At 42.0% G+C, this 15000-nt stretch overlaps 1 protein-coding gene across 1 annotated transcript in view; it reads left to right on the top strand.

Moving 5' to 3' along the window:
• LOC116067279 (potassium voltage-gated channel subfamily G member 4) overlaps positions 1–13591 on the top strand; it is a 14617-nt gene extending 1026 nt beyond the window's left edge. Inside the window, exons 2-3 of the mRNA XM_031323682.2 lie at positions 8703–9545; positions 12627–13591. Coding sequence (XP_031179542.1) covers positions 8787–9545; positions 12627–13469 — 1602 coding nt within the window. The 5' untranslated portion in view covers positions 8703–8786 and the 3' untranslated portion in view covers positions 13470–13591. The remainder of the gene's footprint in view (positions 1–8702; positions 9546–12626) is intronic.
• The last annotated feature ends 1409 nt before the right edge of the window (positions 13592–15000 follow it).

Below are 15000 nucleotides of genomic sequence, written 5' to 3'. Positions count from 1 at the left end.
ATTGGGCATTTTTAAGTGGGTATATGGAAATCCTGGAGCTTTCTTAGTTGGTATACTGCGTATCACGTAGACTACATCACTGCAAAAAACATGATTTATCCTTAAAACTCAAGTAGCGTTAAGTGCAGTATATGGCTTTTGGATAACAACTGTTTCTGAGTCTGTTTGTTCGTGTTTTAATTGTCCTGAAACTTTTTACTGCCATTTCATTTCACAGTAAACAAACGCGCCGGCCTATAATCAGACTATAGTGTAACGCCATTATAGTTAACTAACTGCAACACATTCTCATGAACGGGTTCGTACAATATCTTACCAAAAGTTAGGCACACCAATTCGTACGAAATCAGGAGACTGCCGGCTGGTCACAAGGCGCCGCCAGATGGTGGTCCTTTTAGTGGCCATAGCAGTTGAGTTTAGCCGACAAAAAGTGAGCATCATGGGGCGACGACAGTTAAGTTTAGGCACCAAAACGTCATAAAAGCCTGTGCTCACGCGGAGCTCTGTACCCAACTGACAGACACAATTTTTGGGCTTAGAATTACAGAACTGCTAAAAATAACACTACCTTGCCATCCTCTCCACCTGACTGAAAACACTTTATTGGCTTAGAATTACGACAATAATCGCTAAACACACTGCAAACTCATGGTCCTCTCGTCCCAATTTACAGCCCCCCTCTCTTGGCTTAAAATAGCTCACCGTTGTCGGCTATGGCCGTTGAACAGACTACACGTTATAAACAGCCATGGCCCGCTTGCCTGGTCCTCCGGTAACGTTAGCAGTTAGCAGGGTTAGCATGGCGGCGTTAGCCACGGTTAGCCAGGACCAGTCGGGATCTACTGGCTGTGTCTCTATTGTTTTTGCAAGTAACCTACTCGGGTACTCTAGCTATGTAATTCAATGTACACAAATGTTGAAATGACATAAAATGCCCATCCCTTGTAGCCATGATAAATTAGCTTGAAGCTAATGCTTAGCTACCTGTTCAGGGGGAAATTAGCCAACTTGGCATCCCTTTGGGCTCTAAGCTGTCTCCATCTTTCAAATACATCTCCAATATTTACCCGGGTTTGTTACGTCTCTGGTCACGCAATTGATCTGGCAACCCGGCCTGGCTGTCAAACTGGGCAGATGACACGAACACACAGGCCAAAACACAAACAGAAATTCCGGAAATTTCAAAAGGAGAAAATACTGTATTACCGTAATAAAAGATAGTATTTTAACTTAGCATGTTTCCTTAATATCTGATGACGCATTGGGTCATTCATGGATTTATTACAGTAAATGTATTACATATTGGACCTTTAAGATCTTAATGGAAATCATCCCATTTTGTTCACTTTTTCTCCTTTTCACTGCTGCTCAGTGCAACTTTGTTACTTAGAGGGGTGGTATCTGTTAGGTTTGAATGATGTACAGAACCCAAATGCAGACAGAACGCAGAGCCAGGAGTGTGAATTAACAGGTTTATTCAAAGTACTCAAGCGTACAGTCCAGGTTTCCGGGGGGGGAAAGGCAAGTCCAGGTTTCCAGGGTGGAGAACAAGTCAGGTGGATTCCGAGAAGGAGCGGGTCCGTCAGAGGAAGACAGTAGGCCGGCTAGTGGTGGGGTCCAGGGGTGGTGGTTCTGGTCTGGTGGATGGCAGGAGTGAAGCGGCAGCAGGAGCCAGGTTCCAAAAGCAGCTGAGGCACAAGAGAAGGGATCAGGACAGGCAAATACACAAATGACTAAACAGATAGCAAGGTTGGTCAGGAGCAAGACTAACCGTGCGTTCATGGACATCGGAAAAACGTTTTTCCGAGTGAAAACGTCATCATTCACGTCCCTTCCTCTGGGAATCAGAGGTGGGAAACTCGGGCCAGATTTTGCTAACCGAGTTTCCCAGTTGGTGACGCGTTGTTGACAACTGACGTTTGATGGAGGCGACTTTGGTTCACTGAACATATTTCAATGACAATAAACTTATTTATTGTGGACAAACGCCTCTGCTGAGAAACATACACAGACATAACATGTTTCAAATTATTCATAGATAGGCCTATGTATAAAAAAACAACAAGTCATCTTGACTATGATCTGACGCAGAGTGGAGGAATGACGGGATGATGGTATATAAAGCAGAGTTTGATTGTGGTAGATGAGAGGCAGCTGGAACCCTGACTCCCGCACTCCAGACTCCACTCCTGCAATTAGGACAGACAGAGGGAGGGAGAGGGGAGAGACAGACAAGCTACCTAGGAGCAGCAGGCCTAACAGTATCTTTATAAGCCTTTTCTTGGTTTCTACGCTACGCTGCACAATGTTTGCATCGAGCCTTGTTGTTTTTTTAATAATGTGTGAATAAACTAAACTAAAATAGAGGCCGAGAAAATGTGCATGAATCCACTTAGCAGATTGAATTAAAAGGTATATTTCACAAAAACTTATCTCTGGTGGTAGCGGCCATGTAGTGTTTTTGTATTTGTCCACATTTTCAGAAATCTATATCTAAGATTTCTGCCTCCAGTCCAATACAATGGAGGTGAATGGAGTTTCTTTTGTGGCGCCCACAGCATTAAAAAATATGACATATGAAAAATTCAACAGCAGGGTCTCTTTCTGGGCTTTAATTCCTGGCCTCCATGCATAAGAGCTGGTAACTGTGAAAGAGCATTTGGTTTAGGAGGAGGAGTTTAACTGTTTGTACAGGCTGGATGATTTCAATTCATCACCAAATTATAGGTGACATTTTTCCAAATCTTTATCTTTAAATGTAAATAAATATACAAACACTGGGAATGACAAAAATGGACAGCTGTTGACAGGAAGGTCAGTCAAAAACAAAAGAGAGAGAGTTGTGTGGAGCTGATAGTCTTTTTATTTATTTTTTTCAAATATATGTTTATTGATCAAACCTCAAAAAGCATTACAGGCTGTATCGGGGATGTCCAAGGGTAACAGGTTTGACATTTTTCTTGTTTTTAAACAGCGTACATAAATTCCCACCCGTTCCGCCCCGCCATCTCCCTCTTAAGGCTCTTAAATACTAGACGCAGCCCAGCTGGCGCTTGCAAATGTGACGTCATGGGATCGCCGTGACTATTTATACCTGCGCTGGTGCTCGCGACACTAGTTGCAGTCTTCTCCTAAACAGAGGTGGCGCTAATGAGCAAAGGCTACAGACGTTGCTCTTTCTGCGGACTAGAAGAAGAAGAAAAAGATAATCAACGGCAGAACTGGCAGCAGCATTGATTTGATTTGATTCGATGACCTACTTCGTCGGCCTTTCATTCGCCATAAAAGAACTCCTCTTAACCCAGTAAGTTTACAAGAGAGACCTGCAGTCACTCTGAGAGTCCTGGCATCCGGTTGTCGGCGAACTTCAGGCCTCCCGTTTCCGCTTTGTCGTGCGCCGCTGAAAAAAAAAGAGCCGTGCACAACCTCTGCTCGCGGGCCATAAATCGGGCGCGCCAGCAGGATATTACGCAATTTAGACGTCACAATGGCGCACGCCACCTTGGATGCGTCAAGTGTAAAAGAGCCTTTAGTCTTCCCCTTTTAACCAGATACTAAACATGTATCTTCCATCGAACTAACTAACCCACCCATCCCCCTCCTCCCTCCCTCTCGGCCCGTCCCAGTGTCCTATTCATTGTGATGATGATTGTGAAAATTGAGTAGGTAATTAAAAAATAAGTAAGTACACAGATAGTAAAATACAATAAATAAGTAAATAAATAAAGAGTAAAGAAAGAGAAAAAAGGGGGGAGGGGTCAACCAATGGTTGAGGATAGATGGTTTGTATAAGAAAGGAAGGGGTCCCAGGTCTTATGAAATTTCTTCAGGGATCCTCTGACAGTAGGTGTTTCTAGGTGTAAAAATGACATTTTTAAACCTTCCTTCCTTCTAACCAGGAATTTGTGCTAGGCGGCTTTGGGCACTTCCACTGTAGTAGTATTTGACGCTTGGCTATCAGAGCAGCAAATGCAATAACATCAGCTTGGTAGCTAGTAAACCGTCCCATAATAGAAGACACACCAAATATACTAATCAAGGGGCATGGTGATATAGAGATATTAAAGACTATAGAGATGGTGTCCAAAAAGAGTGTAGCTTAGGGCAGGAGAAAAAAGTGTGTGTGTGGTCTGCTGGAGATTGAGAGCACCTGATGCAGAATTCATCTGTATCAGGGAATAGTCTTTTCCGTCTGGTCCTAGTATAGTGAAGTCTGAAGACCACTTTGAATTGAATGAGACTCCTACGTGCACAAATACAAGTAGTGTTAATTCTAAGTAAAGCTTCTCTCACCAGACCTCATCCAGTGTGAGACCTAGCTCATTTTGGAGCTGATAGTCTTAATTAGCTTTGTAGCAACTAATTTGGCGATGGCTTGAATGTAACGGATGTTCAATAATATCAAAAAGTTACGCATTAAAGCTTTAAATAAGCAACGTGTGAACAAATGAGCTGAGTGGGTGGTTATCAATGTACATATTTACACTTCTACAGTAGACGCCACCGATTAAACTGCTTACCTTACATACGGTTTTAAACAAACATGGCGACCTACACAGACCAAGTGTAAACTACGGTGTCTCGTAAGGTACAAAGAAAGCGAAAATTGCTGATCTTCCTCTATTATATTATCTATTATTATTAACCTAGTGGCCTACTCAAGGCTACTACCTTCCACTTACATTGTGTTTTTTCATGTTAGCAGATCAGTTACCATTAAAAACTGGATGTAAGGATCTCAGGTCGAAACAGAAGTTGGCAAAGGAGCTTCTTCAATATTCAGACATTTTAACCTCTCTGGCTCGTTCACAGTTCACACCACAATGTCACACCCGAGCCGGTAAGAGTTTTTAAGGTCACTCAGCAGCCGTGTGAGGGTTGTCGTGAAGTGAGGCGTGAATTGGTGTGTAGTCAGCTCTGAAGGGTGTCAGGACTAAAAGCAGGGTGCAAAGATCTTTTCTTTTTCCCCAGTGAATTGTTTTGTATTGTTATTGAACAATTACAAGAGAACACGGGATGTAATGTGGACGTATCTATAGCTCGTCCTCTCCGCCGTCTGTAACACAGGCAACTAACCGGCCCGGCAGCTGCTTCAAAAACGCCTCTTCTGTCAAGACTCTGTGGTGGATCTGTGGAGCGGGCGATCATATGTGATCAGTGTTGGGAGTAACGCGTTACAAAAGTAACACAATTACAGTAATGTATTCCTTTTTGCTGTAACGCAGTAATATAACGCATTACTAATTAAATTTCGGTAATATTATACTCGTTACAATCTCAGTAACGCGAGTTACAACGCATTTTAACGCAACATTTAGTGGTGCATTGGTTTTTTTAAGAATTCACCAACACCGCGACACATTTCTTCACAGGAAAAAAAAAAGCCGACTGCAGAGACAGATACATTTGCGAGATGGATATTATTTTCAGGAGTTATTACGCTGCGTTGGAGTGAGCTGTCCTGTTTCTGTTCCCGTGGTCAGAACCAGAACCAGAGACGGTACGGACAGCATGTATGTCCCAACAGGTGACGGTACAGACAGCATGTATGTCCCAACAGGTGACGGTACGGACAGCATGTATGTCCCAACAGGTGATGGTACGGACAGCATGTATGTCCCAACAGGTGACGGTACAGACAGCATGTATGTCCCAACAGGTGACGGTACAGACAGCATGTATGTCCCAACAGGTGACGGTACGTCAGCGGCTGACAGATATAAACATGTCGGGAATTAATGTTGAGGCTTGCTACACGTAAATATCATTGCATTTTTATCAGCCGTGGAGAGTAACTATGCCTGTAGTGGAATGGCTTCGAATGACGACCAAAAGCGCTTGTCTTTTACTATGACCATTTACTGTTCAATATGTTGCAGTTTTACAAACAAGAAAGTGAACAACTTGAGCCTGACGGACATGTTGCATCTCAGTAAGCTAGCAAGAGTAGGCTACACAACAGACAACTTCCGTGTAGCATACTTCAAAATAAAAGCACTTCCTGTGACGGTTCGCAGTGAAACTAAATTACTGTTAAATAAGGTTGTGTAGGCTACCTTTTCACAAATCAGCTGTAAATCAAGTACTGTAAATAATGTTAATAGTGAGTTTTAATCACACTATAATTGAACATTTCCTTTAGAGTGTTTTAACCTAAACAACATGAATTTCTTATTGAAGTGCTATAAACAAACATTTTACAACAATGCCGTACTTTTAATTGAGTATTTTCATTTTCTCCTACTTGCCTATTATATGTTTTACTTATCTATTTTGTATAGCTTTAGTTACTTTGCATATTTATATTAATTATACAAAATATGAATAATCTATGATGTATTAAAGTGGATAAAGAGGAGAATTTATTGATCCGGTGGTGAAATTCACAAGCTAGCTGCCAAATCAAACTTCCCCTGTTATTTTGGTGAAAGTAACTCAAAAGTAATGCAAAAGTAATGTAACGCATTACAATTCAGAGACAGTAATATTGTAATATAACTAATTACTCTCAAATAACAGTAACTAGTAATCTATAATGTATTACATTTTGGAAGTAACTTGCCCAACACTGTATGTGATTAAGGGAAAAACAAAAACAACAACAAATTTAAAGAGACAGAGAGCAGCAAAATTAGCAGTTTTACGGGCTAATATAAGAGATAGCGATTAGCATGAGCAAGTGGTAAAGTAGTATAGCCAGCATCTTGCACCATGGGCTGCATGGGCCATGTGTGACATTGACATGTGACATCTGTGCCTCCTGCTGAAAAGTTGAGAATGTTTTAATTGTTATGTATGCAAGATGTACCATAGGAAAACAATGGGTTCCCTGACGATGCATTTCTAGCGATGCTTCTCGATGCGATTGGCCCCTTAAAGTGCCCATATTATGAAAAAATCACTTTTTCTGGGATTTGGGGTGTTATGTTGTGTCTCTGGTGCTTCCACAAACATACAAACTTTGAAAAAAATCAATCCATGCTGTTTAGAGTGAGATACAGTTTCTGAATGTGTCCTGCCTTCAGTCTCTGGGTGAGCTGTTCAAAATCGGCACGGCTTGTGACGTCACAAGTCGAAACGAGCAGGCTAACCGCAACCATTAGCTCGTAGTTAGCGTTAGTGTTAGCATGCTAACACTAATGCTAACGCTAGCATGCTACCTCGTTCTCAATAGCAAAGCACTGCTACAACACACACAAGTTCACCATAATCTACAAAAGAACTACTTCCATGTGTGCCCTCATTTAGAAGTCTCCCAGCTAATCCTGCCTTGTAACTGACCAAAGTTGTAGAAACAGCCTTTCTTTTACTGTCTATGGAGCTAGCTAGCTGACATGATCTACATCTGAGCTACTGGGCATGTGCAATGCAATCAAAGATAGTACAGAAGAAGAAGAAGAAGAAAAGAGGTCTCATTCTGTAGCTAAAACAGAGACCAGCTGAAAAGAGGATCTGCAGCAGTGAGAGAGAGAGCGGTGCAGTACAACAAAAATATGGTGTTTTTTGAAAATTAAACCATGTAAACCTATTCTGGTACAACCTTAAAATACAATTATGAACCTGAAAATGAGCATAATATGGCTGCTTTAATAGAGCTGGATCAATGTGGCGAGTCAGCACTGCTGCCAATCTACCTCAGTGGCCAACTGCAGTACTGCATCCTAAACACATTTTCCCCATAGACCTTCATTATAAAAGAGACGCCTGAGAAACGTCAAAACGGCAAAAAAGGTCAACAATTACTCTTTCTATTGTGAACCTTTAAATCCCAAATGTGCAGTAAAGTTTTGGTTGATAACATGCAGTATGTTTACATGCACACTAATATTCCACTATTATTCCAAATATGACAATATTCTAAATTTGATACAGGTCATGTAAACAACATATTCCGGTTGAATATCCTGAATAAGGTCTTTTTCCGAATAAAGCATTTTCCGATTAAGACATGTGGGATATTCCGGTATTATTTGGGTTTTAGAGGCATTGTTTGGACATTTATACAGCACATTCGGAATATGAGTCTCAATCAGGGTTATCACCGCAGGCTTATGGTCAGCTCTGTGCGTTGCTATGGTTGCTGTAAACAAACCAACCAGCCAACAGTTTGCAAGGCTGCAGACCCGATAAGAAGGAGAAACACAGCTACTTTTAAACATTATCAAAGACTTGGATATCAACAGCTTTTTGGATATGCGCAAACATTGCTATGCCGACCTTTTCAAGAAGCTGGTCGAAGGAATGAAAGAGGGACGCTGTGTTCACACGGTCCGACAAGTCCGCCGCCGCTGGTAAACTTTGAGAATCTTGTTTTGCATGGCTACATGTAAACGGGAATATTAGTTGAATATTCACTTTCATTAGCTGTGTAAACAGCTTAGTCGAAATATCGTCTTTTTTAGAAGAGGGGCAAAAACCGGAATATTATGTGCATATAAACATAGTCAAGATGTTCTGATTTAGCTTGAGCACATTTTGGATCAATGTATTAAAGTCCATGAATGATGACCCCTACCGGTAACAGGTAAATAATGAAAAGTAGGAGACCCAGGACAGTGTCTTGTGGTACTCCATATGAAATGTTGATTTGTAATGAGGCTTTAAACATACACAAACAGTTTAAATTAATAAAAAAACACAGTTTAAAAGACTTGATGTAAAAAAAGACTGACTTATTATATTTTTTTTTTGTGTCGTCACAGCTTCTCGTTGGCTCCTCCTCCTAACCTCCCGTGAACTGGACATATAAATACCTTTTCCATCCTGTCACACATCCTGAAGCCAGCATGCCCATCATCAGCAATGCCAACCACGACTTCAGCACCTACTCCATCAGCAGCGACGACAGCAGCCTCGACCGCTTCTTCACAGAGATCCCGGAGACTGAGACCATCAAGGGCGTTTACTTCCAGCGCGCCCAGCTGCTTCGTGACCCCAAGGCCTCGTATGTGGTCGACCACACCCTGCAGGTTCTCATCAATGTCGGGGGCAACCGCTACAGATTCCCCTGGAGCACCTTAGAGCAGTTCCCCCAGAGTCGTCTGGGACGTCTGCGCTTCTGCACCACCCCCGAGGAGATCGCACGACTCTGCGACGACTACGACGAGACGTGCCAGGAGTACTTCTTCGACCGAAACCCTACAGCCTTTAGGGTCATCCTCAACTTCCTGGCTGCGGGGAAACTGCGTCTGCTTCGGGAACTGTGCGCCGTGTCGCTGCATGATGAGCTTGACTACTGGGGCGTGGACCCGGGCCACATGGAGCGCTGTTGCCGTCGCCGCATGTCGACCCGCGTGGAGGAAGTGGCCGAGCGAGAGCGCAAAGAAGAGGAGTGGAGGCAGAAGAGGGTGATGCTGAAGAAAAGCAAAACAGAGGCTGAAAAGGGCTATCACAAAGTGGCGTGGATACTGCGAGAAGTGGTGGAAAACCCTCAGTCGGGTTTGGCTGGGAAGATGTTCGCCTGCCTCTCGGTGGTCATGGTGCTGGTCACCGTCATCAGCCTGTGCATCAGCACCATGCCAGACCTCAGAGATGAAGAAACCAGGGTGCGTATAAAGCCTGGCGAAAAGCTGACCGCCACATAACATCCTGTTAAACCTGTTTTACACACATCAAGCATTTTGTCAATGTGTTAACAGGAACGGTCATATCACAGAGGCATCTAGTGACGGTAAATTAACCATAAGATTATGTGCTGATTATATTTTCTTAAGAAAATAAGTGTAATGATCAAATCTTTAAGCTGCGTTAATCTAAATTAACAATGGATCAACTAACGTTGTTAAAGAGGGATTGGTAGTGAGGAACTCAGCACGGCCCCTCAGCTCTACGGAGTGTCTTTCAGCTCGTTGTTTTCATTGTCCTGCCTGTAACTTTACAGTTTTTATTCACTCCAACTACTTTAATCAGTGTTATTTTCAGAAGCAGACAGCTGCTATCTGCAAAAGAAAAGAGTCAGATATTTTTCTCAGAAGTTGGTGGAAACTAAAAGCTAAAAGGAGAGTAAATGGAAATGCAACTACAAATCAATGATAACGTTGCTCTGTGTCGGCTAGATGTGTAAATAGGCAACTGTTTGATAAAAACGTCCATCATATTGTCATTATAAGGTGGTAATATCCTTTAAGTTGTATTTACAGGTTGTTGCGTTGCCCCCAAGTGGCCAAAATCAAATGTATGTTTAAACATGTTGGTTGCATGTTTGAATAAGTCAGTTACATAAAAGTCACAATGGCAACCTCACTATGTCGCTTCAAGTAACATTTCCAGTACAGTGCACAAGTCTAAATGAAGTTCAGCTTTGCAGCAGACAGAAATACACAACAAAACAAAAACTACAGTCTGTTTGTGTGGGGTGAGCCTGTTGTGTGCCTGTTAAAATATGGATTTCTCCTTCTTGTTTGAGTTAACAGAAGCAGACAGATTGTAAAATTGATTGTATAACTAGTGTTAACAGCCTTGTGATTAGGTTCCTAATCTTCGGAGACGGTGAATTGATTTCTCCCTGATGTGTGTGCAGCCAGTCGAACTAATCAAGACACGAGAAAATCAAAGCATGGACGAGTTCAGTTCAGAAGCTGAGACAAACTAAATTATTTTTCACGTTTCGTGATTGATGAGAGTTGGAATGAACAAACATCTGGAGATGTGTTTCTAAAGCAATGCCATAATTCCTTTTAATTGCTGGAAACCAGTTTTGTTTTTACAGTAGTTCGGAGTCTGGCAGACATCTAAAGTTTTCAAAGTCGAGGTCAAATTAATTTATAGAGTGCTTTAAAAACCACAAACCAGGTTTGTGCCAAAGTGCTTTACAACAACAACAGCACAACTAAGCAATAAGAAAATCACAAGAAAAGATTTAAAATACATGCCTAAATACAACACTCACAGTCGTACAGATGTTCATGCATATCAATGTAAAATGCAACTCAAATGGGACACCTTTTTAAATGAGTCAAGGGACTCTGCTCTTCTTATATTTACAGGGAGACTATTCGAGAGATTTATAACCCTTGACTTGTAGATCTGAGCGACCTGGCTGTGGATAGATGTTCTCTAATATAGCTCGGTGTAAGAACATGGCTTTAAAGACAGAAGAACACAAGAATCTCGTAAGCGATGCTATTACAGACGTAATATGTTCACCTTTCAAGCTAATGTAGTAAGCTATCATGTTGGAAGGCAGAATGTATATATGAAGTTCACCCTCATTTCCTGAATATTACTTCTTCCACAAATAATTCACTTACCTCTTGGAGTTGTATTTCCTCTGGTAGCAGAACTCTAGATTAAAAGCATTGATTTGAGCACTAAATGAAAAATGCTCTTCAGCCTTTTCTTGTCTGTAAACATAAAGAGGCTCATTATGTGCGGTTAGAAAAGCATTTTTCAAGGATGCAATTTTAACTTTGTCTCTATAGTATTTGTGATGATTGTTCCTCATTAGAAGGTCTTGTTTTCTTGTTCGCTGCCATCATTCACTCGGCTTTCAAAGCCACACTGAAATGGAAATTGATTTCCCTCCCTGCCCGACTTTAATGACTGATCATCCACATTGCAACTACATTTTTAACATTCAGTGCCTAAGACATGTTGCATTAGCTTGTAGATGAACTCAAATCAATTTAAGTGCTGTGTAGTTGTTTCCAGAAGTTTTTTTTAGTGTCTTACTTTGTGCTGTCTATATTTTTATTGTCTTCCTTTGTTTTTTAACATAATATAACTTTGTACAGCACTTTGTTCAGCCTAGGTTGGTTTTAAAGGTGCTCTATAAATAAATTGACTTGACTTGACTTGCTTCAACCAAAATATGTTTTTCTCAAGGCACATCAGCTATACAGCCTAATGTATTTAAATGAAAAACAATAGTGATATTTTTATTTAAAGGGTACTCCAGTGAACTATTGCAAGAAACAGATTTAAGAAGAATGGTTAAAATCGGTGCAGATATATAGGTTTTTTAAATAAGTATTTTTGCAGCACTAATTTGCAACTAGTCTCACATTGCCAGACCTTCCTCCACAGTGCTGCAGAGGAGGGTCTGGCGAATCCACACAGCATTCTGGGATGGGAGAAAAATGTGCTCTGGTTTATTTGTATTTCTTTAAACCAATCACAATCGTCTTGGGTGGTGCTAAGCGAGCCACGGTGCCTCTGCAAAATAGCCTCGGGAAGGAACTTGTTTTGGTGGAACGTGTGTACGTTCAAAAGTAGTTTTAGTCGTGCAACAGAAAACTCAGATTGGACAGCTAGACTTGCATAGCTAGCTGTCTGGATTTACCCTGCAGAGATCTGAGGAGCAGTTAACCATAGTCCTCAGAAATCCACCGGAGGTTAGAACGCCAACACAAAGAAAGAGGAAGGTGACGGACATCCAGCGGATCTCCCGGCGGCACTGGAGCAATCCCCTAAATGAATTGTTGTAGATACAGACTAATTTGCAACTAACACATTTCTAAAAAATGTGCCATGCCTACAGATGTAATGCTTTCAAAAAAAAATAAAACTGAGGCCTCAAGTTCAGGCTGATTAGTGCTAACCATGACGACTAACCTGATCTGTATTTGTGGAATTGGTTTTAAAGTTGCCCAGTGTCTTCTCGTCACAGTCCGTCTCTGTGTCTGCAGGGCGAGTGCTCCCAGAAGTGTCAGAGCATGTTCGTGGTGGAGTCCATCTGTGTGGCGTGGTTCACTTTGGAGTTCATACTGCGATTCGTCAACGCTCAGAGCAAGATGGCCTTCGCCCGCGGCCCCCTCAACATCATCGACGCTATTGCCATCCTGCCGTACTACGTTTCTCTGGTCTTCGATATCAGGGATGAGTCGCAAGAGGACGTCATCATGGGTGCTGGCAGAGGCTATCTGGACAAACTCAGTCTGATCCTGCGCCTGCTGCGGGCGTTGCGGATCCTGTACGTGATGCGGCTGGCTCGCCACTCTCTGGGCCTGCAGACGTTAGGACTGACCATGCAGCGCAGCATTAGGGAGTTCGGCCTGCTGTTGCTGTTCGTTTGCGTTGCTGTGACCCTCTTCTCACCTCTGGTCCATCTAGCAGAGAGCGAGCTGGCGCCGTTTGCCGCCACGCACCCGCAGCACAGCTTCAGCAGCATCCCGGCCTCCTACTGGTGGGCCATCATCTCTATGACCACGGTGGGATACGGCGACATGGTGCCTCGCAGCATCCCCGGACAGATAGTCGCGCTCACCAGCATCCTGAGTGGCATCCTCATCATGGCGTTCCCTGCCACGTCCATCTTCCACACCTTCTCCCGCTCGTATCAGGAGCTGAAGCAGGAGTACGAGCGGCTGTGGAAGGAGGAGAGAGGCGAGGAAATAGCCGCTGAGTCAGAGGAGAGTTGGGCCAAAGCTGATTTGGCACCAGATGAGTCCACGTCTGTGGGCAAAGAAGATAATGACGGGATGATGTTAACCAAGAGTCATAAATCCACACTTCCATCGACAGCTTTCTAATGGACCAGGAAGAGAGCAGTCAGACACTTTCTTTCAGTAATTATGTGTTTAAAATGGTTACACTTGACAACATACTCTATCATTTTTAAGCACATTTAGACTCTAAAGGACTGTTATTTTGAGAGTGTATTTCACTTCAAGTTCTTGTCTGTTCATGTTCTGGATTCATGCTTTAAATACATTATGCTTCCAACAAACTATCTAGTACTTATCAGGTTATATAAAGCTTGCTTTCATATCAGCAAATACATTGCAGCACTTAAAGGGTACATATTAATGCCCATTATTTTCTGTCATATATCATTTTACAATGTTGGATGTTCATATTAAACTTAGTAGGGATGTTAATGATTAACCGTTTAAACATTAACCGGCAATAACAACTTTGACCGATTAATACAATCAGTTAAACAGTTAAAACAATATCTAACTGTGTGTGTGTTTCTGTTGTCTTTCAAATATCTCGAGAACAGTTCATCCGATCTACTTTACACTTGGCGGGGGTATTGCTGGGTACTCAATGAACTTGCCTTTTCTTTTGTATCCAAGCAAAATTGGTATTGTAACTGAAATTGTCCTCATTATGCTGGAATCAAAAATGTAATCGAATTGGGACCTTTGGAATCAAATTGATTCGGGAAATCATTGGCAGTACCCAGCCCTAGTAGCCAAAGCTTCAACTAATGAGGTAAACCTATTTAAAAGAAATCACTGTGAGCGAAAACTTTTAGATTTCCGACTGTTCTGAACACATCCAATAGTTTTTTTTTTCTCTCAGCTCAAAATTAACATCATTTCGTGGTCATCTGCGCCAGACACGTTACATGCAGCTAAATGCTAACATTAATGATATGGAAAGCTGTAATTTTAGCTGCTGATGTTAATTTCTCCCCAATTTCGGATCACGTTCCTGCTGGAACATGTCCGATTGTGTAGTTTTTGGTTAAGAATCCTACAGTGGTGATTTGAACGTTATGTGCTGTTATACTCCGTTACAGTCAGTCCACTAACACAATGACGGATACGGTACAAAGACGGCGAGAGCACAGAAGACTATGTAACACGGACCACTGTTGCCAACGCATAAATCTTAGTGGCAGCATGCATGGGAATTAATTACAATATACTATATCTCGCTTTTTCCCTGATGGTCTTAAGTCGCTAAGTTTGTTGCTAGTCGCTTTTAGAAATACAGTCACTAAGAGGGTCTGAGAAGTTGCTAAATCTAGTGAGAAAGCCACCAAGTTGGCAACAATGACGCTGACAAATCAGGGAAGACTGAGCTGATTTGGGAGGTGGGGCTTAAAGAGACAGGCGCTTCAACAGAGCGTTTCAGACAGAGTGTGAATACAGGTATATAGGAATACAGGTGTACAGGTTTTTTTTTTTTTTTTATAATATTAAAGCATGTAAACATGTTCCAGTAGAGACACAAAATACAACCCTGAAAATGAGCATGATAGGTCACCTTTAAATTAAACTGACATCTGAATTCTCCACAGTTTTGTGATCTCACTGCTGCTGTGCACAT

The sequence above is a fragment of the Sander lucioperca genome, chromosome 3, assembly GCF_008315115.2.
Source record: "Sander lucioperca isolate FBNREF2018 chromosome 3, SLUC_FBN_1.2, whole genome shotgun sequence".
NCBI lineage: Eukaryota > Metazoa > Chordata > Actinopteri > Perciformes > Percidae > Sander > Sander lucioperca.
Note: the sequence above shows the minus strand (reverse complement) of the source record. Positions and strands in the feature narration are given on the sequence as shown.